At 38.3% G+C, this 26501-nt stretch overlaps 4 protein-coding genes across 4 annotated transcripts; 2 read left to right on the top strand and 2 right to left on the bottom strand.

The window, feature by feature from the left end:
* Window positions 1–1033: 1033 nt before the first annotated feature.
* On the top strand, window positions 1034–14102 carry LOC130162208 (receptor-type tyrosine-protein phosphatase H-like). The gene is made up of 24 exons (XM_056365820.1): window positions 1034–1933; window positions 2898–3027; window positions 3601–3867; window positions 4299–4556; window positions 4799–5068; window positions 5416–5673; window positions 5922–6188; window positions 6575–6832; window positions 7075–7341; window positions 7690–7947; window positions 8206–8475; window positions 8741–8992; window positions 9192–9419; window positions 10044–10307; window positions 10603–10696; window positions 10797–10844; window positions 11088–11169; window positions 11335–11425; window positions 11541–11617; window positions 11849–11983; window positions 12282–12404; window positions 12665–12825; window positions 13116–13251; window positions 13825–14102. The coding sequence occupies exons 1-24, from the start codon at window positions 1862–1864 to the stop codon at window positions 13957–13959; spliced, it is 4401 nt and encodes a 1466-aa protein (XP_056221795.1). The 5' UTR covers window positions 1034–1861; the 3' UTR covers window positions 13960–14102.
* Window positions 14103–14239: 137 nt separating this feature from the next.
* si:dkey-197c15.6 (putative nuclease HARBI1) lies at window positions 14240–17405 on the bottom strand. The gene is made up of 2 exons (XM_056365822.1): window positions 16191–17405; window positions 14240–15103 (listed from the first exon to the last, which is right to left on the bottom strand). Exons 1-2 carry the CDS (start codon window positions 16876–16878, stop codon window positions 14673–14675), a joined length of 1119 nt encoding a protein of 372 aa, XP_056221797.1. The 5' UTR covers window positions 16879–17405; the 3' UTR covers window positions 14240–14672.
* A 216-nt stretch (window positions 17406–17621) lies between these two features.
* On the bottom strand, window positions 17622–19866 carry pigp (phosphatidylinositol glycan anchor biosynthesis, class P). The gene is made up of 4 exons (XM_056365823.1): window positions 19382–19866; window positions 18848–18920; window positions 18584–18702; window positions 17622–18052 (listed from the first exon to the last, which is right to left on the bottom strand). The coding sequence occupies exons 1-4, from the start codon at window positions 19461–19463 to the stop codon at window positions 17940–17942; spliced, it is 387 nt and encodes a 128-aa protein (XP_056221798.1). The 5' UTR covers window positions 19464–19866; the 3' UTR covers window positions 17622–17939.
* Window positions 19867–20079: 213 nt separating this feature from the next.
* Window positions 20080–24236, top strand: rexo4 (REX4 homolog, 3'-5' exonuclease). The gene is made up of 8 exons (XM_056365821.1): window positions 20080–20574; window positions 20685–21019; window positions 21105–21251; window positions 22359–22552; window positions 22656–22744; window positions 22838–22912; window positions 23056–23130; window positions 23348–24236. Exons 1-8 carry the CDS (start codon window positions 20368–20370, stop codon window positions 23504–23506), a joined length of 1281 nt encoding a protein of 426 aa, XP_056221796.1. The 5' UTR covers window positions 20080–20367; the 3' UTR covers window positions 23507–24236.
* The last annotated feature ends 2265 nt before the right edge of the window (window positions 24237–26501 follow it).

Raw genomic sequence — 26501 nt, 5'->3', positions numbered from 1 at the left:
CTGCATATGAATGTGAGCAGCATGCAGGGTTTAAAGTAAGTCTCAAGTCCTGAGATGGACAGGAAGTCAGTGCGTGTCCTGGAGTGGAGGGTAATGTGACAGGACCAGGTGGAGACTAGGATACAGGCGACAGAGTTACAGTAGCCCATGTATATGCTGCAGTCTGTTGAGAATCTGGGAGGATGGACCAAGCAGAGGAGAACTGAAACAGTTGTGATAAAAGTCATGGATGAGCTTCTCAGAATCAGTCCAAGAGAAAAGGGTTGATTTAGAGGGCAACAGACGTAATATTGAAATGCTAAGCAGAATGATTTCTACAGGAATTCATGTAGTGGTTAAGTGTAGTGGTGCACTGTCAGCCTGAGTTTGAGTTTGATAGATTGGAAAACAGATATTACATTTTTGTATTGCATTAAGGTTTGAGGCCTTTCTCTAATCTACAGTGGCCAGACCCACAAAATATTTTCTGTATTTGCACACTTGCACACTTGCATTTGTTGTACTGCAATGTTACATTTTTCATATAAAGGTTTCAGTTACACTAAAGTATTTCCAAAAACAATTTTATTCTGTGCAGTTGTAAAATTTAAATATAAAAGGAGTAGATTCTATAGGATTTATTTTTGGTACTAACAAACTCAGGCTTTTAATATTTATTGACATTCAAAATTTTTGTTATCGTGTGTTTTAGACAACCCAACATTTATAACACATGCAAGTGGAAACACACAAGAAAAAACACACCAAAAAAAACTGCACCATATTGAAGACTTTCATGTTTTAGTAACTTGTGTACAGGTCCTAAAATGTCAAAAAAACATAATCACCATCATAAAAAACAGTAAGTTTGCACGAATGTTGATTAATATACTTTTTATAATGAGCGCGAGTTATGCTCAGTATCTAACAAGGAAGCTCATCAGTTGTTTATGAGTGAGATTATGCCATGTTAAGGAAAACTTGAACTTCTTCCTCATATTTCCCCAATGGGCACTATTGAACAAAGTTTTCTTTGACATATAGCATCTTTATTGCATGTTACATCATTATATGAGACCATAAACACTGACATGGATCAATGTTCCGCTAAAACTGGGTTGGTGATGTTTTCTGTTCACAGTTCCTCGTACATCTCAACCACAAGGAAACTATAAATATCACTCATTACTGAGACAGTGCAAAGAAACCAAAAGAAAATCTACTGTATTGTGAAACCAGCCCAACTAAAGAGACTAGACAGTGATTTCCACCAAGAAATCATTAAAATGATAATTGGAGAATAGTTACAAACAAACAAAACAACAACAGCAGAGAAAAAAATTTGGGGGTAGTATTTGCAAGCTTTGCCTGGCTTGATAGATGACATTATGAACGTATGATAAAGGTACACAGGAGGTGGCAAACATGAAACTACGAAACTGATTATGACAAATATAGAAGAGATATAAAGCAAGTAGCACTCATAAAGATGTAAAACAGGCAAATCTACTTGATTGACCTACCTTTGACAAGCTGCACACTATGACCGTTAATAAGGAAGTTAGAGGCGGGACAAAGGTCTCTGTGGGTATGCAAGGCCAAAAAGGAGAAGCAGCTATTTACTTAGTCACTTGCTAATATGAGAGGGGACCAGAGGTTATGAAAGGAGGACATGGTTAAGAATTAAAAGTCAACACCACTGGAATACAGTTAATATTGGACTACGTCAGCTCGGGCTTGAAGAAATCCTTTGCCAACCTTAGATGTTGTTGCTGTCAACACAAGAGAGGCAGTGCTGAAAATAGAAACGTGAGGTTCATCTTGGGACAACAAAGGAATTTAACAGGTTCATAGTATGTGTGTAGCTTAATAAACCTTAACAATGATGAAGCCTTTATCTTTCAAAATAACCTCAAACCACTTGCTGCTGTGTGTCTTCCTGGGTCGTGTCTGGGTAAGTTTTTTTTTTTTCACTTTCATCTTTGATAGTGATCAGCTAGTGTGACTTTATTCAAAAGCAGGTTACCCTCAACAAAAGGAAATAACGCAGTCAAAACCACAGTGAACGTTCAATGCATGATATGCATCATAACATAGTTTTACATGTGGAATTATATTGACAAGTGTCAAGATGAACAGAAAACTAAAAAAGACTGTTGCACAACATGATATTGATGGACTTTTTCAAATGGTGAAATATGAGTTAATTTTTTCTGAGCTGCCGTACTCGCTCACTTCCTTCCAGAGACAAAAGCAGAAATGAGGAAATACTGTAAGTCATTGTATAACATGAAGGGAGCTGCATCTCAAACATTTGTTTTATTGTATCTTAGACAAAGTGATATAGCTAGGTACAGTTTTGTATAATCTGTTTTGTATTTAATAGAAGACGTGGACTTTTAAAGGTTATGATGAATGATTTTTTAAAATTACACACAAATATCTGTATTTAATGTATGTGACTTCCTTTTATTTAAAAAAAAAAAAAAGCAATTGATGGGCATTCGTATCCAAATCAAGTCAGCTGTTTTGTAAGCACATTTTATCTGCTTTTATAATTGTAGAATTGGAAGAAGAAGTACAAAATGCAAAAAAAGAATTGCTGACCATAATTTGCATTTGACGTTCTCTGATGCTTCGACAAGGTTTCTGCACATCAGTGTCATTTGCTTGTCTCAGTTCGTTGAACTGTTTTTGATATGCAATTTTTTTGCCTGTGTGTGAAATTGTTGACTAAAAGTAGAGTACAGTAGAACACATCTAAACGGTAGGGTTGTGTTGTTCTTGAATGTCATGATATAGGTACAAGAAAAAAGCAGAAATTGAATTGACCCAGAGATTACATTAGAGTTCTGTGTAGGTTCCACAGTCAGATAAACACTTCTAAACCGCCCCAACAAATCTTATTCTGCTTTTAGAGTGTCACTGACTCAAATACACCATCAATACCAAACACAAGGCTGACATCAACAGTGACACATACAACAGGAGCAGAAACGAGCACACTGTTAACCACTCCAATGACAAGCCTTGCCACAACAAGAAAACGTAAGTATGAGCCTAGCTCTTTTATCTTTGGTTGGTGACGTGTTCGTATTGTCTCGTATCATAGTGCAGACTTGTGTGAATGCCATTAATCATTAATGATGATTATTGTGATCAAAGTCTCATGATAAACACTAAAGCATTTATATCTGGGTGTTATAGTAGGTTATGTTTTAGTATTTGAACAATTTATTGCTGGTGAAATGCAAATCTAAGCAGATTGTCCTGTTTTGTTTTTTTTTTTTTACATCCTAGCGCCTTGTAATCCAAAATTCAAGAATCTATGGAACACTGCAACTGAATTGTTTGTTTTTTTCATTATTTGAAATGAAAAAAAAATGTTATACCTTCTTCTTCCTTGCTCTTTAACCTGAGCTCCTAACAATGCAGAAGGGTTTATATTAACTGGACAAAATAAGACCAGGATAAAAAAGTGGATGGCGTCATCAACTAAACACTTACGTTCATGAAATTCAAAATTTCTCAGTAACAGAGGGATGTTGCTCACTTGCACTCAGCTCCTTGTCACTTATGAAACTGTCGACTCTTCGGGTTTTTTTGGGGGGTTTTTTTTAGGTCCTGACAACGTTGAGGATGTGACGGTGTTGAACCGAACGGAGACTAGTATAACTCTGACATGGGACAAAGTTGACAACATCCTAATATATATCCTACAATATGATAGCAATGGTATGGTAAATAAAAATATCAATGCATCTGATCAAGGGACATCAGTAGAGTATGTGGTCTCTTTGCTTACTGCTGGGACAATATATAACTTCACTCTCTTCACTGTGTCTGAGGGACTCAACAGCACTGGATACACATTTGAAGCTGTTACTGGTAGGTGACGATGAGGTACTTGAACCATGTTTTGCTGGTGATGTAGAAATTCTGGATGAAATTTCATATTTAACTGTCCTTGTAATTATCATATGATTGTTATTATTGTTACATTTTTAAATAGTTTTATCAAGTTTGTCCTGTTGGTACAAAGACTGGTATTCCTTACTGTCATTGCAAGGAAACTTGCAATATCAGTAACATAATATCAATATGAATTTTGAAAAATCAAATTTTCATAGTTTCTGCTCAGTGTCTGTTTTAAGCCTAACTCCTCATAATCTTTAACACAAGAAGGTAGAATAGAATTAATAGAATTAATTGTTTTTTTTAATTAGTTCAAAAGAAAAAAAAACTACACAAACCACACACATTACTTTTTAACTTCAACATTTTGTTAAAGCTTCTTCTCCCTTCCTCTTTGATCCCAGCTCCTCGTAATGCAGATGGGTTTAAATCAGTTAACCAAAGTGAGAGCAGTATAACTCTACAGTGGGAAAAAGTGGACAACATCCTCAACTACACACTTAAGTTCAATGAAGGAGAGAAAGACGTCACTGCGTCAGAAGGACAAGAACCAGTGAAACACACAATCTCAGGACTCACAAGTGGGACAGAATACAACTTCATTCTCTATACTGTGTTGAGAGAGATCAAAAGCTCTGGAGTAAACCTCACTGCATTCACTGGTAAGAGAAATTTCCTTTCATACAGCTGTAAAACAAAGAGCCAGGCCAGAGCTCTGTACCAACATCTAATTTAAAGGTTCTCAGTAACAGAGGGATGTTGCTCACTTGATATTTTTGTCTGCTGCTGTTAAAACAATGAACTGAATGAAACCTTTTATTTGCTTAAAAAACATATTCAAAACCCATTATTGTGGCACTCAGCTCCTTTTCACTAATGAAACTGTCAACTCTGTGTTTTTTAGTTCCTGACAGCGTTAAGGATGTGACGGTGTTGAACCAAACGGAGACTAGTATAACTCTGATGTGGGACAAGGTTGACAACATCACAAGATATGTCCTACAATACGATAACAATGGTAGTACAGAAAAGCAATATATTAATGCATCTGATCAAGGGACATCAGTAGAACATGTGGTCTCTTCGCTTACTGCTGGGACAATATATCACTTCACTCTCTTCGCTGTGTTTGAGGGACTCAACAGCACTGGATACACATTTGAAGCTGTTACTGGTAGGTGATGATGAAGTACTTGAACCATGTTTTGCTGGTGATGTACAAATTTTAAATCTATTGTCATAATTAAGTGTACTTGTAATTATCATATGATTGTTATTATTATATTATCATATTGTTTTAACAAATTGGTCCTGTTCATTGGATGAGCAAGATGAAACTTGCAGTAACATAACATCAATATCAATTTTGAAAATCCAATTTTCGTAGTTTCTGCTAAGTGTCTGTTTATATCCGAGCTCCTCATAATCCTTACTTCAAGTCAGTAGTTAAGTGGAACTGAATGATTTTTTTCATAATTACTTGAAAAAAAAAGCTTCTTCTCCCTTCCTCTTTGATCCCAGCTCCTCGTAATGCAGATGGGTTTAAATCAGTTAACCAAAGTGAGAGCAGTATAACTCTACAGTGGGAAAAAGTGGACAACATCCTCAACTACACACTTAAATTCAATGAAGGAGAGAAAGACGTCACTGCGTCAGAAGGACAAGAACCAGTGAAACACACAATCTCAGGACTCACAAGTGGGACAGAATACAACTTCATTCTCTATACTGTGTTGAGAGAGATCAAAAGCTCTGGAGTAAACCTCACTGCATTCACTGGTAAGAGAAATTTCCTTTCATACAGCTGTAAAACAAAGAGCCAGGCCAGAGCTCTGTACCAACATCTAATTTAAAGGTTCTCAGTAACAGAGGGATGTTGCTCACTTGATATTTTTGTCTGCTGCTGATAAAATAACGAACTGAATGAAACTTTTTATTTGATTGAAAAACCTATTCAAAACCCGTCACTGTGATAAATGCACTTAGCTCCTTTTCACTAATGAAACTGTCAACTCTGTGTTTTTTAGTTCCTGACAGCGTTAAGGATGTGACGGTGTTGAACCAAACGGAGACTAGTATAACTCTGATGTGGGACAAGGTTGACAACATCACAAGATATATCCTACAATATGATAGCAATGGTATGGTAAATGAAAATATCAATGCATCTGATCAAGGGACATCAGTAGAGTATGTGGTCTCTTCGCTTACTGCTGGGACAATATATAACTTCACTCTCTTCGCTGTGTTTGAGGGACTCAACAGCACTGGATACACATTTGAAGCTGTTACTGGTAGGTGACGATGAAGTACTTGAACCATGTTTTGCTGGTGATGTACAAATTTTAAATCTATTGTCATAATTAAGTGTACTTGTAATTATCCTTATTGTTATTATTATCATATTGTTTTAACAAATTATTCCTGTTCGTCAGATGAGCAAGATGAAACTTGCAGTAACATAACATCAATATCAATTTTGAAAATCCAATTTTCATAATTTCTGCTAAGTGTCTGTTTATATCCGAGCTCCTCATAATCCTTACTTCAAGTCAGTAGATAAGTGGAACTGAATGATTTTTTTTTCATTACTTGAAAAAAAAAATAAAACTACTGAAAACATTATTTTTTAACATCAACATTTTGTTAAAACTTCTTCTCCCTTCCTCTTTGATCCCAGCTCCTCGTAATGCAGATGGGTTTAAATCAGTTAACCAAAGTGAGAGCAGTATAACTCTACAGTGGGAAAAAGTGGACAACATCCTCAACTACACACTTAAGTTCAATGAAGGAGAGAAAGACGTCACTGCGTCAGAAGGACAAGAACCAGTGAAACACACAATCTCAGGACTCACAAGTGGGACAGAATACAACTTCATTCTCTATACTGTGTTGAGAGAGATCAAAAGCTCTGGAGTAAACCTCACTGCATTCACTGGTAAGAGAAATTTCCTTTCATACAGCTGTAAAACAAAGAGCCAGGCCAGAGCTCTGTACCAACATCTAATTTAAAGGTTCTCAGTAACAGAGGGATGTTGCTCACTTGATATTTTTGTCTGCTGCTGATAAAATAATGAACTGAATGAAACCTTTTATTTGCTTAAAAAACATATTCAAAACCCATTATTGTGGCACTCAGCTCCTTTTCACTAATGAAACTGTCAACTCTGTGTTTTTTAGTTCCTGACAGCGTTAAGGATGTGACGGTGTTGAACCAAACGGAGACTAGTATAACTCTGATGTGGGACAAGGTTGACAACATCACAAGATATATCCTACAATATGATAGCAATGGTATGGTAAATGAAAATATCAATGCATCTGATCAAGGGACATCAGTAGAGTATGTGGTCTCTTCGCTTACTGCTGGGACAATATATAACTTCACTCTCTTCGCTGTGTTTGAGGGACTCAACAGCACTGGATACACATTTGAAGCTGTTACTGGTAGGTGACGATGAAGTACTTGAACCATGTTTTGCTTGTTATATACAAATTTTAGATCTATTGTCATAATTAAGTGTACTTGTAATTATCATATTATTGTTATTATTGTATTATCATATTGTTTTAACAAATTGGTCCTGTTCATTGGATGAGCAAGATGAAACTTGCAGTAACATAACATCAATATCAATTTTGAAAATCCATTTTTTGTAGTTTCTGCTAAGTGTCTGTTTATATCCGAGCTCCTCATAATCCTTACTTCAAGTCAGTAGATTAGTGGAACTGAATGATTTTTTTTATCATTACTTGAAAAAAAAAAGCTTCTTCTCCCTTCCTCTTTGATCCCAGCTCCTCGTAATGCAGATGGGTTTAAATCAGTTAACCAAAGTGAGAGCAGTATAACACTACAGTGGGAAAAAGTGGACAACATCCTCAACTACACACTTAAGTTCAATGAAGGAGAGAAAGACGTCACTGTGTCAGAAGGACAAGAACCAGTGAAACACACAATCTCAGGACTCACAAGTGGGACAGAATACAACTTCATTCTCTATACTGTGTTGAGAGAGATCAAAAGCTCTGGAGTAAACCTCACTGCATTCACTGGTAAGAGAAATTTCCTTTCATACAGCTGTAAAACAAAGAGCCAGGCCAGAGCTCTGTACCAACATCTAATTTAAAGGTTCTCAGTAACAGAGGGATGTTGCTCACTTGATATTTTTGTCTGCTGCTGATAAAATTATGAACTGAATGAAACTTTTTATTTGATTGAAAAACCTACTCAAAACCCGTCCTCTGTTGTAAATGCACTTAGCTCCTCTCTAAACACTAATGACACTGTCAACTCTTTGTGTTTTTTTTTAGTTCCTGACAGCATTAAGAATGTGACGGTGTTGAACCAAACGGAGACTAGTATAACTCTGATGTGGCACAAGGTTAAAAGCATCTCAAGATATTTCCTACAATACGATAACAAGGGTAGTACAGAAAAGCAATATATTAATGCATCTGATCAAGGGACATCAGTAGAACATGTGGTCTCTTCGCTTAATGCTGGGAAAAAATACCATTTCACTCTTTTCACTGTGATTGAGGGACTCAACAGCACTGGATACACATTTGAAGCTGTTACAGGTGGGTTATCTCTGATTCTTCATTTGTAGTTGGATGTTTTACTTATGACAAATTGCTGTGTTTAACTATACCTTTTATAAGCACTTTGATAATTGGTCTAACCCATCATTAAAGAAAAATAAAATTTCCAATAGACATACATGGATGTTTCTTTAATTCCATCTCCTCATTAATCAAATAAGGAACAGATTTTGTTACAGTGTTACAGTTACAGTGTAACGCCTCAGGTTTTGTGGTGTGTAAAAGATTTCTCTGTTTTCTTCAGTTCCACCAATGGTGTCTTCAGTCAATGTGACTGAACGCTCTGTGACAAGCTTCACCCTGACTTGGGACAATGGTGATAAAGACTGGACATACCTGCTTCAGATTAATGGCAGTAACAGCACAATTACCCCGGATGCAAATGCTGTGTCACATTCAGTCAAATCTCTCAAGCCTGGGACGGAGTATCCATTCAGTGTGATCACAATGTTCTCCAAACTCAAGAGCATTCCTTATAAATGCTACACAGTAACAGGTATTTACAGGCCTTCTCCCTGATCAACTCACAAATTGTCGACAATAGATATTTTTTCAATATGACTGATAAAATTTTATTCTACATCTATATTTACAACAAGCCCACAAGTCCTGGTTCTGTAAAACTCAAGTCAGTAAATTATTGAACTTTAACAAATGAAGACTTTTGTCTACAGTTATTTTCTCATTCATTTCAGCCATTGACTGTACCAGTGTAACCTGGCATGTTACTAACTCATCGATCCAAGGGATGGTTGAAGGCTTATTCTCGAATGCAACTGCCTCTAATGAACACACTCATGTCAGTCCTGAAGGTAGCAATGTTTCATTTACTGGCCTTTATCCTGGTGCAACCTATGAGGTGTTACTCGTGTACAAAAGACATTCTACAGACTTTGAACAATGTCGCCACAAACTAACGATCCGTAAGTACAAACCTGTCTCACCACATTAACCTTAATGTTTGTCTGCAATTCCCACAGATGTTATGTGGAGTACTAGGATGATGTTCCTCAAGCTTTACTTCAAGATTTAAGATTTCAATGCATTTAACCATAATGGTAGTGGAAGGTGACTTGTGCATTCATATAATTAATTTAGTTTTCTTTTTAGTTTTTGAAATGGTTAAACGTGATTATAGGGGGTGCAATTAATGATTATTATCAATTCATTTATTGATGGAAAAATAGAAATGCCCACAAGTACCCTTCCAAGGTTTCAGATCAGCATCTGCAAATTGATTTTTTTCAAATCAGCAGTCAAAGACCAAAAAATGTACCCAACATATAAAACAGCGAATAGCAGCAAATCCGCAGTTTGATAAAGCTGTAATGATAGTTTAAATCGAAAAATAGCTTACACATAATATATTATGTGGCACTATGGACGGCAGATTTTAATATGACAGGTAATTTCCATCAAATCTATGTGTCTATAGAAATGTATTAATCAATGCTTTTTTTCTTTTTGGACAAGTCATATTTTTACACTATGTTGTTATATGTTGTTATTTGTGACTGTAAAGGCATCTTTCCACTTGTTTCATTCAGTTCCTCCAAGTTTGAGTGCTCGCTGTGACTACTGGGATGCTGGCTATTCTATCATTATTGTATGGAATAAACCAGAGGGTGTTGTGACTGAAGTGGAGGTGAATGTGACTGGGCAATCTCACAAGGCACTTGCAACTGAGGAACACAAGATCAAAATATCTGGATTCCAACCTGCTAAGATATATGAAGTGTCTTTAAGTTCACTGTCTGGGACTGTAAGGAGTTATGAACCATTTGTTTTTTTGTGTTCTACTGATCCAAGGGGTGAGTCAAAGTGAATATAGTACTCTATAGAAATACTATTTCAGTGCATTTCCTGATGTAAAAGTTCAACAATATATTACCACTTTTTCGTCATTATTGTGCTTTTGGCATTAGTTGTATGACTTGCCTGTTGTTTAGTTTAGGTTCTTTGAATTATTACCCTTTTTCCTACATTACAAAACTCACCCTAGTGGTAAAACAAAGATAATTTCACTGCGATGCAGATAGACTTTTCTGCTGGGTTGAGTTTCTGCTGTATGATTGAAAGGATTTAATCCAAATATTTTCCCTGTAGGAGTCATTGCAGGGTCGGTATTTGCTGTGCTGCTTTTTGTTGTCCTGGTCTGTCTGGCTGTCTTCATTTTGTTCAAAAGACCAGATTTAATCAGGTTGGTGCTGCCCCAGTGACAACATTATGGCTATATTCTCTCTCTGAAACATACACGTCAGACTCAGTCAGTGAACGGCTTTGCTTCTTTCCCGCAACAGAAAAAAAGCATTCATTGGTGTATCCAAAGAATCGGATAAAAAGTGCAAGTAAGTTAAGGTTTCATCTCTTCATAATGGCATCACCACTGTCAGTCCCCTTCATTATAGTAAAAGGAGTTTATTAAATGTTGTATAATGTGGTATATATGGGATAGAGTTAATAGTTTACCACATATGGAAAATATACTCTAAGATTCTTTATACTTTATTTGGTCAAATGTATTTATGCCAATTGTCTTACATATCATTACGTACACAATGTGACATGTGTTTTACTTTTTCTTTTTAAAGAGCAATTTCTGTAGCAAAGTTTCCAGACCACTTCTGCCAGTTAAGTGTGGATGACAATAGAGGTTTCAGCCAAGAATATGAGGTAGCATAAAAAAACAAATTATATTTTGTTCTTCCTCTTCATTTTCTTCCTGTTTTTGTATAGGACTGTAAAATTGGATCTGTATAGTTGTGGTAATGTTTAATTTGTTTTTTATGTTGACTTTCCATTGAATCACATGCCGTGTCATCTGCTAACTTCATGCAGAACCTTGTTCCTGTTGGCACAGACCAGACACGTAAAGCAGCTATTCTACCTGAGAACAAAGCCAGGAATCGCTTCAACAACGTCCTGCCATGTGAGCCTGTCCTCTGAAGTCACAAGCCATAGAAACGCATCCAATGGTCCATGTCATTCTAGCTGTGGCTGTAGTTAAACCACTGCAGTTAAACCATCTTGTTTTTCCATCCTAGACGACTGGTGTCGAGTGAAGCTAAGTACATCAAATCCCGATGAGACCTCTGACTACATTAATGCCAGTTACATGCCAGTAGGTATTATTTGATAGCTGACAATCATCTCATAAAGCTCTTTCTGTAATTACTATTTAGTTTATGAAAATCTTGAGTCAAACTCAAAAACATCCTTCTGTAAGATAGGGCAGGTTTGATAAGCTTGAACCACGCTGACTTTATATGAGTCATGAGCATAAAGTGTTGGCAGTGTAGGACATATAAAAGCTAGAGAACTGTACATATTAACTTTGAAAACTGCTTCTCAGGGATACAACAGAGAGAGAGAATACATTGCCACTCAGGGTCCTCTGCCCTCCACAGTTAGTGATTTCTGGAGGATGATTTGGGAACAAAGAGTGAAAGGCATCGTCATGGTAACCAACTGCGTTGAAGGAGGGCGGGTGAGTCTTCAGGAATGTTTTATTGCCAGATCTTAAGTGCTAACCTCAAATAAAAAATCATGAGCTGTTGTGAATCATTCACTCTTATAGACACTATGTTGTCAAATGTTGACAACTTCCTTATCCACACAATTATTTTTGTTTCCCTATGGTTCAGGTGGGTTTTGGGTCACCACAAACAACTGGCACAATTCTAAGACTGTTGTTCATCGCCATTTTCTGTTCTATTGCTACAACTACATTAAAACAACTTCAAGAATCTGATTTCTGTTTTTTAATGTGTGTTTCCTGTTGCTAGACCAAGTGTGAACGATACTGGCCGGCAGACAGCAAGCCTTGCCTTTACGGAGAGTTCTTGATCACCATGAAATCTGAGCAACAGGAGCCTAACTGGACATTGAGGGAATTCAGTGTGAAACATGTATGAATCTCTAAAATTTGAGTGTAACTAAATAGGTTGGGTGGTATTATCATACCTCTGTGTCGTTAAGCAAAAAAAAAAAAAAAAAGTGTGACTGTTTCTGGACTGAACTTCATTTGGCTGTTAATGTCATATGAGAAGCATGTTTGAATTTTCACACATTTGCTTGCTGTGTATGATGACAACTTTACCAGCCACTATATCGGTTCATGACGTAGCCCTACAGTATTTGAAATAATACATGTGAATCTTCTCAACAGACAAACACCTCTGAAGGGCGCACGGTGAAACATTTCCACTTCACAGCCTGGCCTGACCATGGAGTCCCACAGGGCACCGATGTCCTGATCCAGTTCAGAAGACTGGTGAGATGGCACATAGAGAGAGAAGGGAATGGAGCACCAACAGTGGTTCACTGCAGGTACAGAATATTTCCTTCTTTTAAATCTGGACAGTAGCCTGTCAACATGAGTAGCTTACTGTGATTACAGAGTATCTTATGATACACTGTATATGCATATACATTTTTATATAAAATACCAACTTTTACACCATTTCCTGGCTTAGTTGTGGTATGACATTTCTCAGGGGGTGGGGATGTTTCAGCATCAGAAGTGTATGATTTCTACATGAAATTAAATATCTATTTGGAAACCATCAGGACTACCTCATGATGACTATTATACTGTACCTGTGTTGTCTCTCTCTTAGTGCTGGAGTGGGGAGGACAGGCACTATCATTGCCCTGGATGTGCTGCTTCAGCAGCTAGACAAAAAAAGAACAGTGGGCATCAATGCTTTTGTGCACAGGATGAGACTGTGTCGACCGTTCATGGTTCAAACAGAGGTAAACTGATCATTTAAAGTTGCTTTGGGCTGAGCTACTTCCTTAATTAGGTACCCATTTATTTAGACATTCCAAAATGTCTTTTCCAATATCCCATTTAAACTTTAACTTAAAGTCAATCTGCCTGAATATAAACCAAATATAGACACCTTCAAGTAGATTCAGTGACATTGTTATTTCCAAGTCCTTGTATAAAGATCTCTGTAATTTTGAGAGTAAAAAAATATTTATTTCAATCATATGAAATTTTAACATAAAGCCATATGTGGCATTAGGGCCATGGATTGTGCTCTTTCTATCTAAGTGCCACACATTAATATATGCTACGCATTACTTTCAAGCACATTTGCATTCTCTGTGACACTTGAGTGCAACCACAAAAGTGTGCTCTACATTATTGGGAAGCTCTGAGGCTGGTAAACATGCAAAGTATACCTTCATGTTTATCTGGAGCAATTATGTGTGAAAGGAAGTGTAAGGACAGGCTACAGTGAGTACATACAGCAAGTACTCTATACCCCAAAAGAGTTCTGCTTTTTAAATGACCAGGAACTTTGCTTTACTTCTTTTCAGTCACAATATGTTTTCCTGCACCAATGCATCATGGACTGTCTGCAGCCAAATGAGATGACCGAAGAGAACATATATGAGAATGAAGACATGATATATGTCAATGCCACTGCACTCCGAGAGCTTCGTCAACAGTAGACAAATGCCTGAAACCAACGTGATTGTCAAACGTGCAGTCAGTCTTTGTGCAAAATATAGTTCTGAATTCAACATATCATTTTTGTTATAAACTGTAAATATTAATATTAATGACATGTATTTACTGAATATGCATAGCACACTTTGCAGGATTTATTTAACTTTAAAAGAGAATTTTGTTCTTCTAATCTGCCAAATGTCTATTATTATTATATTATTATTGTTGCTATTATTATTATTATTATCGTGTAAGGGAACAACACTCCAGATGACCACAGAATGTTTTCAAATTACTTTTATTAAGAAGAAATATAGGTAGAAAAGAATGATTATCTATTTGTATACGAAATAAAATATTTTATGTTAACAAAAATACCTGAATGTCTTCCTACCAACTCTGCAAACAAGGTGAAAAACCCAGTGTTCCATCACATTTACATATTAGTGTCAAACTGAAAAGCAACAGAAAGCTGTGAAATCCAGCACCGTAATCTGGGTGTTAGTTTCAGTGTTTGTCCTCCTCAGTGTGTCAGTACGTCAGTGATACTCTTTGCTGCTTTTACTTTATTGATATAGTGTGTTTTTAATGATTGTTTCTTTTATTAGTTGTTTTTGCGTGTGGACCCCAGGAAGATTAGGGACCACTGTGTGGAAGCTAATGGGGATCCAAATGAAGACATTAAGAAATGGAGCAGACGATGCACCCACTCTGTTCACACATTGTCCTCTGTGATGTTGTTACTCGGTGGGTTCTGGCCACTGGTGACTAAAGAGAAGTTAACATCGATGAGTTTCTGTCTGGCTTTCAGAGCCTCTGGGTTGACCTCCACTGGCGTCGATTGCTGCTTGCCAGGATGCAGGGGCTCAATTTTACCCGCTGCAGGCGGGGGAGGGACGGAAAACTTCTTTGCAATGTTGTGCAACACACAGCATGCCTTGATAATGTTAGACTTTTTGTTCAAAGAAGTTTCTTGTGCAAAACCAAGTTGCATCAGACACCTGAAACGCCTCCTCAGGGAGCCGAGCGTTGCCCTCATGACGTTGTGGATCTTTGTGTGGGCCTCGTTGAAGCGGCCCTCCTTGTCATTTGCAGGTTCAGACACAGGAGTCAACACATGTTTGCTTAAGTGGTAGCCTTTCCCACCTTTAAGGGAGACACAAGACAATGCAGTTAATACAACATTACAGAAACAAGTCCATTCAAATGTTAATCCTATATATTGTAATTTAATGTATTTTTATATTTAAGAAATTTAAGATGTAGTATGGAGTGTGAAGGGTATAAACTGGCCTGGCAGTGTAGTCTGCCGGAAATACTTTATACAAAGTTAAGACATCCATCTGTACACCTACTCAAAGGAAACCATTTCAAACATGATGAAGCAGTTTAAGCAAAGCAGTTTCAGGGATAGACAGTAAAAGGATGTGCATCATTTCCTGTGAACAGCTTTACCGTCCCTTTTGAAAATATTCACACCCCTCCACTTTTTGCACACACCGTTGCATTGTAGAGTCAATTTGAACTGGATATACTTGTCATTTTTAGAAATTTATTAAAAATCCCAAACTGACATTTCTCATTTACACTGTATATGTTGGATGGGAAACAGACCCTGACCAGCGGGTCCAGCTAGAGGAGTGATTGTAAAATATGATGATTGCACTGCATGGGTACTGTGACAAAATGCTAGTATTGTATAAGTATTGGTGTTGCATAATTTAATGTGACAATCTTCAGAACTGAGTGTCAAAGTTTATTCTTGACTTTGGAAACAGTAGTTTCATTAAAAAAACAAAAACAACTTTCAATGACCCACTTAGTAGCGAGATTTCAACCACATCTTTCTCAGCAAATCCAGTCTGCTGAGGAAGACTATGACATATGATTGAAAGGTCTGGAAAAGGTAGTAAGTGGAACCGGGGTTAAGATTTTCTTCGGTTGAGTATTACTTCACATACACTGTTGTTGATCGCATAAAGTTGTAAGAAACAAAAGCAAAAATAAAATCGCTGTGTGTTTAAGGAGTAGGGGATTCTCCATGTGTTGGTTGTTTAGTGGTTACTGGAGTAGATGATGCGGGTGTGTTAATGGGCTGATGTTACACAGAAATTCAGCAAAAACGTACACTGGTGAAGCGTCACCGATTTTGTCACAATTGTTATGCATATGATCAAATGCGTCTCTCCCATGAATTGCCTTTTGAATCTTCCTTTTTTTTTTCATGTCTTACCAACAACCCAATATGGTCCATGCAATTCGTTCTCCATCTCCCTCCCTTTGAACGACGACTCCCACATTTCCTGCTCAAACGTGCTGCCCACGCAACAATGTTCAACACTGAGTATGTTGCCGTCGGAGTCACACATGATCTGGCTCACGACCGACGTGTAACTCAAGCTGTTGACAAAAGCCCTGAAGGTGCTCCTCTCATACGGAGAAGTTCTGATCCTGAAGTGGGCTGGAGCCAGGACGCCCAGCACGTTGGGGATCCCACATATTTTCTCTATCTTGAAGGCGACATTGGCTCTGGCGTCCCGGGTTAGTGGGAATGAGATGAACTGATCGGACATCCCTGCGATGACGTCGGAGACTGTGCTAATAACAACCACGGCGTAGTCCGTCTCGCTCAGTCCGAGTCTCTGCAGCACGGCAGAGGAGGAGACTCCGTGTGCGTAATAGTTCAGCGCCACCATGACCATCGCGTCTACGGGCAGCTCAGGGTTGTCCATAACGACTGTCTTCATGCGGATGCGTATAGCATCTGTAATGAAAGCGATGCAGGATCTGGTGAGGTGGAACATCTGGAACAAAGCTTCGTCGTCGAAATCGTCGAAGCAGCTCGGAGGCTCATGGTCTGCCGCGCCATGTCCGAGGAGTTCCTCCTGCACCGCGAGCCACACCGGCAGAGCGAAGGCCATTTGTTTGCTGCTGCACTATGTTTAAACACACGTGTGACTCTGGCAGAAGGCCCAACAGAGCTTAATGGAGGAACAACACATAATAAAACATGGCGAGCTTCATGGAGGCACGGTCTTCTTCTATGATGTTTTAGGCAGTTGCCAAAGCTGTGTGGTATCGCCACCTAGTGGCCAAGAATAAAAAAACACCGACAAACGCAGCTATATTTAAATACATAAATAAATGACATCTTCAGTCATTTCAGTAAGAAGGACTTGGGGAAAGTGTGACTCATTATGCAAATACATAAAAATCCTAGCGTTATCGACAGGTTTCAGTTGTGCTTTACAGATAACTGTGATGATGATAATTCATAACTGTACTTATTTCATCTACTGCACATTGTAAACCCCGTAGAGGAGAAAACAAAAATTACCTTTCAGTTTTAACATTTATAGAATGGTATCACTATAAAGCAAAAGCTTTGATTGTAGATCTTATTGCAGCACTAGTTGTGATTTAGACGGATGTACTTCACGATAAAATCTTGTGTTACGCCGCCTTAATGTCGTTCATCTGAATCAGGACATTTCAACACTCACTTAACTGCTCCTGTGGGCTTTTTGCAATGTCACCTAGAGGTTAAGGACCTCCTCTTACGCAAATGAATAACATTCATGTAATATATTATAGCTTATTTATTTTATTTAATAATAATATTAATGCCAAATCAAAGGTATAATTAGTGCACAACAAAACAGTATATATAAAAAGTCAAATTTATTGAAAATAATCATATGCCTTTCTGACTCTGACAACCATGATATAGTGTTACATCACATTCTGTGTACCACTATTATTAACACACACACACAGAACATAATTTGACCCAGTACAGAAGTGTAATGCATCAGAAAAAGTCAGTTCATTCAGTAAACCTTTGCCCCATGTTGCAATACTCTGGATAAATAAATAACTAAATAATCATTTTATAAACAAGGAATGAACAATGACACTACCATAAATCCCCAGCACCTTCACTTCTGCTCTGCCTCCTGCCAAAATCAGTTTCTGTTTGTTATCATTTCGGCGACAAGTAGAACATTTTGTTGACTTCACTAATGGAGACATCTTTCAGTCTTGGTATTCCCCCAATGCGGTAGCCTTCAGTCTTCTGGCCTTGAGCGTACACATCTGTGACAGAAAGGAGACATTCAGGGGGGTTAAGGTCAGGAAGTTCAGGATATTTAGAGGAAATCCTGTTCTCATTTGAGCATTTTGTCATGTCTGGAAGCATGCTGTCAGAGATTAAATGTATTGTGTAAATCCCATTTAGAACTTTAGTAGATAATTGTTATATTTCTTTTTTTATTAGTATTTTTTGCCTTTATTCTGTTAGCTGTGGGGAGAAAGAGAAAGGACACTCAGGGAGAGAGAGAGGAGATGACATGCAGCAAAGGGCCACGGGTTGGAGTTAGGAATTTAGCCACTGTGGTACACACTGTAATAGGTAAGCCACCAGGGCACCCAGTCGTTAAATTTCATATTATTCTCAGCAGAAGGAGTTGTAGTACTAATTACTGTATAATGGAGGCTGCAGTGGCAGTAGTATCAGTATCAATGGCCATTGTAGTGCACATCTCACTAGAATGTAAATCTGTATTGTTGCAACACAGCTGCCTTGTCACCTAACCAGTCACAGTTAGCATACGGTAATGTCCTCACCTGTGATGTTGTCCACAGAGTCGAGGGGAGCCGTGTTGGTCATGTTCACTCCGAACAGCAACAGCACAGTGATCGTTAGTGCAACCAGCAGATAGATTGGCACCGCAAGAGCCCAATATCTACAGAGGACAAAATGTTTCAGCTAATGGATCATAAGACTTAGTATGGTACAGGTATTTCCTGAAGCATGTTTTTCTTTTAACAGTAAAGAGAGGGGACTTGTTACTGAATAACTAATATCTGGTTAGAATGTTTTTAACTTACTTTTGAGGCCAATAAGTGAGCCCCATTGAATGAAGCCACTCCTCTGGTATGAAAGCCCACAGGCAATACAGGACTGTGGAGAGAAGAAAGGAAAGTAGATGTCATATTGTAGACAGAGCAGACAGGGTTTTTATGTTTGAATACCTATTTACAAAATTAAAGCATGTATTTAACTAAAGCAGAATAAGTACTAAGTATTTTGTAAAGACAGATGGATCTAATGATAATATATGAGAGACACAAGCTGGGGCTATATTTTACAATGTGTTATTGTATGTAATATGTAATACTACATTATATGCCCGGGTTACATGACCCGGGAAGTCAGACCAATAGAACAATGCTTGTGTTGTACTGATATGTACAGTACCAGTTGGGAAGGTGTGTTTAATCTTTTTTGACTGGTACTACATGTGAAAATTCAATCCCTTAATGCATCTGCCCGTTTTTTTTTTTTTTTTTTTTAGATTATTATTTCAATTGAGCATGAAAAAGTAAAAAAAAAACAAAACAAAGCAACAAAATTATACTTACAGAAACCAAACTGCGAGCCAAGGAAAAGAACAAACCCATAAATGGCCCTCTCCGGCAGAGGAGAGGGAGAGTTTTCCACCATGATCTGAAATCTCACAGACGTGAGGAAGCGTAAAGACTCGAATAATATATAAACTTCAGACCCAGTTATTAACTTATAAATATGGCTAGGTTTGGTTCACCCAGCTATTAGCTATTATTAAAGCCTCCCATTAAATAGTCACCAGATGGTTTCCAGTCAACTAACCTAAACTGAACTTTGGATATTACGAAGATCTCCTCCAAATATGCGACACGACGTGTTTATCCAAAACGTGATCAAAGCTGACTGTGCCTACACCAAAAAAAGAGGATAAAATCAACATGTCTACCAAAATCCAGAGTGCTTCCTGTCTTTAACACATTTTCTGTCAAACATCCTCAGCATCTTAAACATACATGATCGTCGATCAATTATCTTGCCTACATGTTGTCCAATGTGATAATCGGTACGATGTGAAACAGTCGCCATAGACGGGGTTCCGCATATGGAATAAAAAGCAAAATAAACAGCAAAACGTCACTTTTTTGACTTATTAATACACCATGACGGGTTTGAATGGGTATAAGCTTAAAGAAACACACTGTAGTCTTTGTATTGTTCAGCTTTGTAAATAACAAGACACGCGTATGTTGCGGTGTGTTCAGCCGGCCTCATTTAGTCGTTACACACCCCGGAAATACACAGTCCAGCATGGCTTTGGAGCATTTGGAGCACCTGAAGAGTACTACTGGGCAGTTTTATCAGCAGTTTGAGAAATTATCCGACAAATCCCTCTTCGTTGGTGTTGCTACACGCATTTCATGGTGAGACATTGTTGTCCGTTACTTTTTGAAAGGTTGTGCTGTAACCAAGTGACGGAGCTCTCATGGTCCAGCGTGTCTGAGGACAGACTCAACATACTTAGAGCAAATAATACAAAAATATTTCACCGAAACTGGCCGTGATGTCGAAGGTGAAGGCAAAGAAAAAGGACGCTCCAGCGAAAACGCAGCAGCCCAAGTCTAAAAAGAAAAACAACATGAAAAAGAAAAAGCAACAGTGGTTTAATCAGGCGTTTAAAAAGAAAAAGCCCCCTCGCATAGACCAAGGGAAAGCACAGCCCCCGAAAGATGCCCAACAGTACTCTGCCAACTGGAAAATATTACAAGAGGTAAGAGTTTGGCCTGCGTTAGACGTTTTACATGTGATTTTAGTCTTTGACATTTTCTCACTTTCACTACTTTCCTGAAGATTGTTCACTGTTTTTCAAAACTTCCACAGATAATAAAAGCCAGTCAGCCGGAGAAGAAACAGCCTGAGGCGCCAGAATATCAGAATGGTGCTCTGCAAAAAAAGGAGGCTAAAGAAAATTCTTCTAAAAATACTTCCAAGAACGATACAGGTCCCAGGCAGAAACACGCTGCGAAAAAGATGAAGACGAAGACTGTGTCTAATAGTGTTGTCCACAAGGATGCTCGGGTGAAATTGAAGGTTCCGGCTGATTCGCAGACAAGACAGTCTACTGCTCCAAAAAGGAAAAGCAACAGTGGGAAGTCAAACAGCGAGCAAGCAGCCAAGAAACAGAAGTCTGTGGTTGAGGAGACGAAACCCACTGAGTAAGTACACAGCACGAACCTATGCTATTATTTAGGACAAGAATAATTATGGCTGCTAATGTCATCCTGTTCTTTGCTCTTGTAGAGAGGACCTTTGGTTTGATGATGTGGACCCTGACGACATTGAGGCGACAATCGGAGCCGAGGCAGCAGAGATCATGAGGAAGAAGCAGGGCATCCTGAAGGGCAAGGATACGGAGAGCGCCCTGGTCAAGGAGAAAGCCTTTGAGGGGTGAGTGATGCCTTGTGTTGGTGCCTCGCAGATGTGCTTCAAAAATGTAAATGCAACGATCATATCACGCTTGAAAAGGGAAATGACATGTTGACACTTGGTTACTACATCCTAGAAACATATGCGTCTCATAGGAATCGGAATGCTTTCATTCATAATTATGTGAATTCACAAGACTAATTACGTCATGTGAATAGTGAAGGCGTAAACGGATACATCTGTTATGACCTGAATGCAACATTGGCGCCAGTTTAGCTGCAGTGTGGATCCAAACTGCTGTTTTTTTTTTTTTTTTTTTTTTTTTTTTTTTATTGCAGCTTTCACATTTACTACAAATATCACATAGTTAATATTACCACTAACTATTTTCACTGTGGTTTAACTGTGCCTTCCTGGCAGCCATTGACTTCATTTTCTTGTCTTACCTTATAAAAGTCAACTTGCAGTGACATAAAACAAGATTTATGTCAATGACTCGTGTTAATGCATTTCAGAGTGGGGATTGTGCCACTTTTGGAATAAGCAGTAAAATCTGTATTTGCAATGTTGAGACATAGTGCATTTGCTGGGAAGATAAAAAAAAGTTTTATGGATAAAATAACCAGACTGGAATGTCTGTTATTGGCCAGTCCACAAAACAAAATGTTAATAAATCAAGGAATTTCATCACACTGATGCAAAAAAAAAAAAAATCTTCAAATCCAATATTGCCATACATTTTTTCGACATCTAAAACTGAAACATTTGCGAACAAATGGCAGCTTTGTACTGCAAAGAAGAAAGAAAATGAAAAATGATCTTTTTTATGATATTTATACTTGCATTTGTTTATTGTTGATTTTCTGGCAACAATGCTTGTGAACACAAGTCTGGTCCTGCATATATTACATCTAAAACACTGCAACATGCTATGGAAAATGATTGACAGTTAAGATAAATGATATCAAAACACTATTATGACCATACTAACTAGATAGAGGGGTTATGTTTTCAACATATGTAACGAAAGCAGAGAGAGGGTTTCTTCCCAGCTTTAACTCCTCAGACAGGTTGACATAGTGATGACTTTCTTCTTCCATCACCTTTGTTGCCATTCGCCAACATTAGTCTCACCAGAGCTGTGGCCATTGATTGTGAGATGGTGGGAGTGGGTCCAGATGGAGAAGACAGCATCTTGGCGCGTGTGTCTCTCGTGAACCAGTTTGGGAAATGCATCTATGACAAATATGTAAAACCTACAGAGAAGGTGACGGACTACAGGACAGCCGTCAGTGGCATCCGGCCAGAGGACATCAAAGATGGTGAGTCACAAAGTTAATTGTAATGAACAATAAGCAACTTTATGAGAAACTTCTCCATTTACTGTTACACTATAATTTATTGTCCATGTTTGCCTCACTGCAGGAGAGGATGTTAAGACTGTGCAGAGGGAGGTAGCTGAGATCCTGCAGGGCAGAATAGTGGTTGGACATGCCATACACAATGACTTAAAGGTAACCTGGATGTAATATATGCAAGTGAACTAATGTTAGAATTTTCAAATTAAGTGTCAAAATTTATAAACCAGTCTTAAACCCCTGTTTCAGATTTTACTGTTGGATCATCCAAAAAAGAAAATCCGGGACACTCAGAAGTATAAACCCTTTAAGAAGACTGTTAAGGTAATCATATGACACAATGGCCAAGGAGTTTAAAGGTTTACAAACTTCATGAATGTGACTCCCAAATGCCTGTGGATCCATTCCCATGTCCTTGACCCAGATCATGAAATCTAAGCGATAATGAGATTATTTTCTTCTTCTAGAGTGGTCGACCCTCGCTGAAACTCCTCTGTAGAGAAATACTCAACGTGAAGGTCCAGCAGGGTGAACATTCATCTGTAAGTCATCATCAAACACAGCTCTCGCTTAGAATTTTCAACACAATTCAATTCACTTTTCAGTTAATGAATAGTAATAATGGTCATGGTCTGTATGCTCTGCCTTCCCTTGGCAACAATAACAGGAGTTCTCAAAATTACGAAAGATAATTATGAAAAATACAAAATGTAGCATCTTGGATTAATCTCTTAACCTCTTCCTTCCACTCTTCTCCAGGTCCAAGATGCACAGGCCACCATGAGGCTGTACACATTAGCGAAAAAACAGTGGGAAGCAGAGATTAAAGCCAGTAAGAAAAACAAAGACTCAGACAAGAAGAGGGAGAGAAAGCCAAAGTTGCCTAAGAACAAGAACAAGAATCCCATGGGATTATGAATTCAAAACCAATCTCCAAGAGGACAGGGGGATCAGAGCAGACTGAAATGATCGGATGTCTGCTTTTGTTTTTGGAAGACAAAAGAAACCACAAGCAGACTTTTGAAAGAAACAGATGTGGAACTCTTCTGTTGGTTTACAAGTATGACACTTATGACCTTATGAAAGATCTATCACACCCGTCCCTGAGAGTGATGAAAAACAAACCATTAAGAATAAAAAAGGAGATTTTCGTAGCAATGTGTTTTGGTTTTCTAACAGTTTTTGTCAGCCTGAGCACCTCATTTCCAGGAATCGAAGTACTTGACTGTTCTGCCAAGACTTTCGCAAACCCACAACTGTTTTCACCAAGTATCTCAGGCTGTGAGATGCCGGATGTACTTGGCCAGGGAGTAAAACATCTGTGAGAGCTTGGAGCTTTTATTTATTCTGGACCTGTCATCCATTTCCGACATCACAATTTTTTCCCAAAATTCTTTTCCCAGCAGCTGGATGCAAGTGTTGAAATCTTGCATGTTACACTTCCTTCACAGAGTGTTCTTTAAAGCACTATATCACATTGTCCAGTGCCACACAATGCGTTTGTGACGTATCGTGTTTGCATTATGGTTGAAGCATTTACAAATGGTTTAGATCTTTGGTCTCTTGACTTGGTTTGTAATAACTTGATTCCTGTTTGCCTTTTAAAAGTTTTATGTTTTGAATAAAATGTAAGAATTATTTCTCTTTATATTGCATTTATTGTTTATAAATCTTCTTACCAGTGATTCCATTTTTGTCAGTGACCTCTTGATTTTTTTCGTCATCTCTCGAACGGAGCTATCTAAGAAGCAGGCGGTTTTCCTGGAATTTGCAGCTCTCATACGAGCTAATGGCAAACATCAAGAGATATGGAAGCACAGTGACAACTGTTTCATGTCGCTTGTCAACACCATCCTTGTCATGGTGACGCTAGCTTACAACAGCATGGTTCCCTGTATTATTTACTACCACATGACAGACATTCTCATAGTATTCCTGATGCCCCTGTGGAAATCAGACATAACGTATAAGGTATGTATGTTTCTATTTTTCCTTACCGTCTTTTTAAGCATTTCAACGATGAATCAGACTGTTGAGGTTCATACTGCTGTGACTGGTTTCTGCTCTTCGGATCATGGCCTCTCGTGTCATGTGGTGCAGCTTCTATAAGTGTGTGTCTTATGCTTCAACTCCAGCGACAGAGTCAAGGATTTAGGCTCCCTGTGTGCCCACTGCTGACAGTATGTCAGTGTGATTTGCTGTCCATGTTTGATGGAAAGTGTCCCCTTCTCATTGTAGAAATGAAACCTGCACCCTTGGTCGGAAGAGCCCAGGCTCGTAATTATACCCTTAAGTTATGGATTCTGGAGGCCTCAGACAGATGAAAACTTTATTTATCATTCGAAGACAAACACAGAAGGTGAGGTACCAGTACCCTTCAGAATTAGAAGAAGGGTGAACTGTCCTTCCGAACCATTTCTGCTTTAAATGCAAATACTTTTTTTAACGAAAGTGTGGCTTTGATCTCAGTAGAAAACTCTGTGCAGATAGTTTGAATATACTTATAATATCATTATTCATAAAACATCTTAACAAAAAAATCAGGCATCCAACTTGAATCACCCAGGAATTTTATGTGCCTTTATTTGTTGTTTTTCTTGCCTCAGTCGTCGTCATAGTGTAAGGGATTTAGGCTCCTTGTTTGCCAACAGCATATCAGTGTGATTTGCTGCCCAGAAGCTGATGCACATTGCGCCCCACATTGCTAAAATGAAGCGACGCCCTTGGTCTGCAGCCTCCCGGCTCTAAATTAGGCTCTGTATGGAGCTCGGGCAGATGCTCTGAAGGCCTCTGGCAGATGAAAAGCAGAACAGCAGACCTCAGTGTAAATTTGAATGCAGGGACTGACTCATCTGCTGAGACAAGACTGTTATTTTAGTTTGTTTTTTGGATAACACTGGGTGTTTTGGGTACAGCAGGGTTATGATTGTAGTGCAACAGAATAGCAGAGATAATTCCTCACTGGATTTCCCATGTGTTCACAGTGAAACCATAATGTCTCCCCCTGTCAGCTTTTTGTTAGACTACAAACATAGGAGCACAATGAGAAAAGCTGCTAGGTTCTTGATCATTTAAAGTATATATACTAAATATCAGCAGATCAGCTAGATTGTTAGGAGGATTATAATGTTGGGTCTCTTCTGCCTATCGAGAGGCCACCATCAGAATCTGAACCTGGAGGAATAAATTCAGTCTGAGTTTATAGGAAGAAGTAACAGAGTAGTTGTAATTTGCTAGATTATGGGAGATGTATTGTGGAAGATAGATGGTCTAAAAGTTTAGCGTGACTATATAGCTTTATGAATATTACGCTGAATAGAAAACAGCTCAGATTAACTTATCAGAAATTAACAGCAACTTCAATTAAATGTGAAATACATACATTTTTCTGCAGGTTCGGGTCTCTCAATCAAAACAATAACAAAATATGGAGTTTGGTAACATGAAGTAGCGTGGGATCATGGGAGCTTTTCTCTTCACCACCATTGCTGTCATTGCAGTCTGCTATTCCTGATTAGGATTCATTCAGTCTCAGGCGTACAGGGTTTTTTTTTTTTTTTTTTACTGGAAGCCGAATGATCTGCAGGTTTCTTCCTCTCCAAAACTAATGGACCCAGTGATTAAATCCAGTAAAAGCACTGAATAAAGCAGTTTCACATTAAAAATTGTCCCAGAGGGGCTGCGAGCCCAGCTGCCGCTAACATTTGCTCAGCTTGTTTCTCGGATAACTTATCATCCAGACATTGAGTTTTTTTTTTTTTTTTTTTTTTACTGGCAGCTAAATTATCCTCAGAGGTCTCCTCCTCTCCAAAACAAATGGACCCAGAGATTAAATCGGTTAAAATACCGAATTAAGCAGTTTGCGTTAATAAACCAGTATTTCTTCAATGCTGTTTGGTGAGACTAGACGTAT

Source organism: Seriola aureovittata, chromosome 21 (assembly GCF_021018895.1).
Source record: "Seriola aureovittata isolate HTS-2021-v1 ecotype China chromosome 21, ASM2101889v1, whole genome shotgun sequence".
Lineage (NCBI taxonomy): Eukaryota > Metazoa > Chordata > Actinopteri > Carangiformes > Carangidae > Seriola > Seriola aureovittata.
This window is presented reverse-complemented; position numbering and strand designations above follow the sequence as displayed.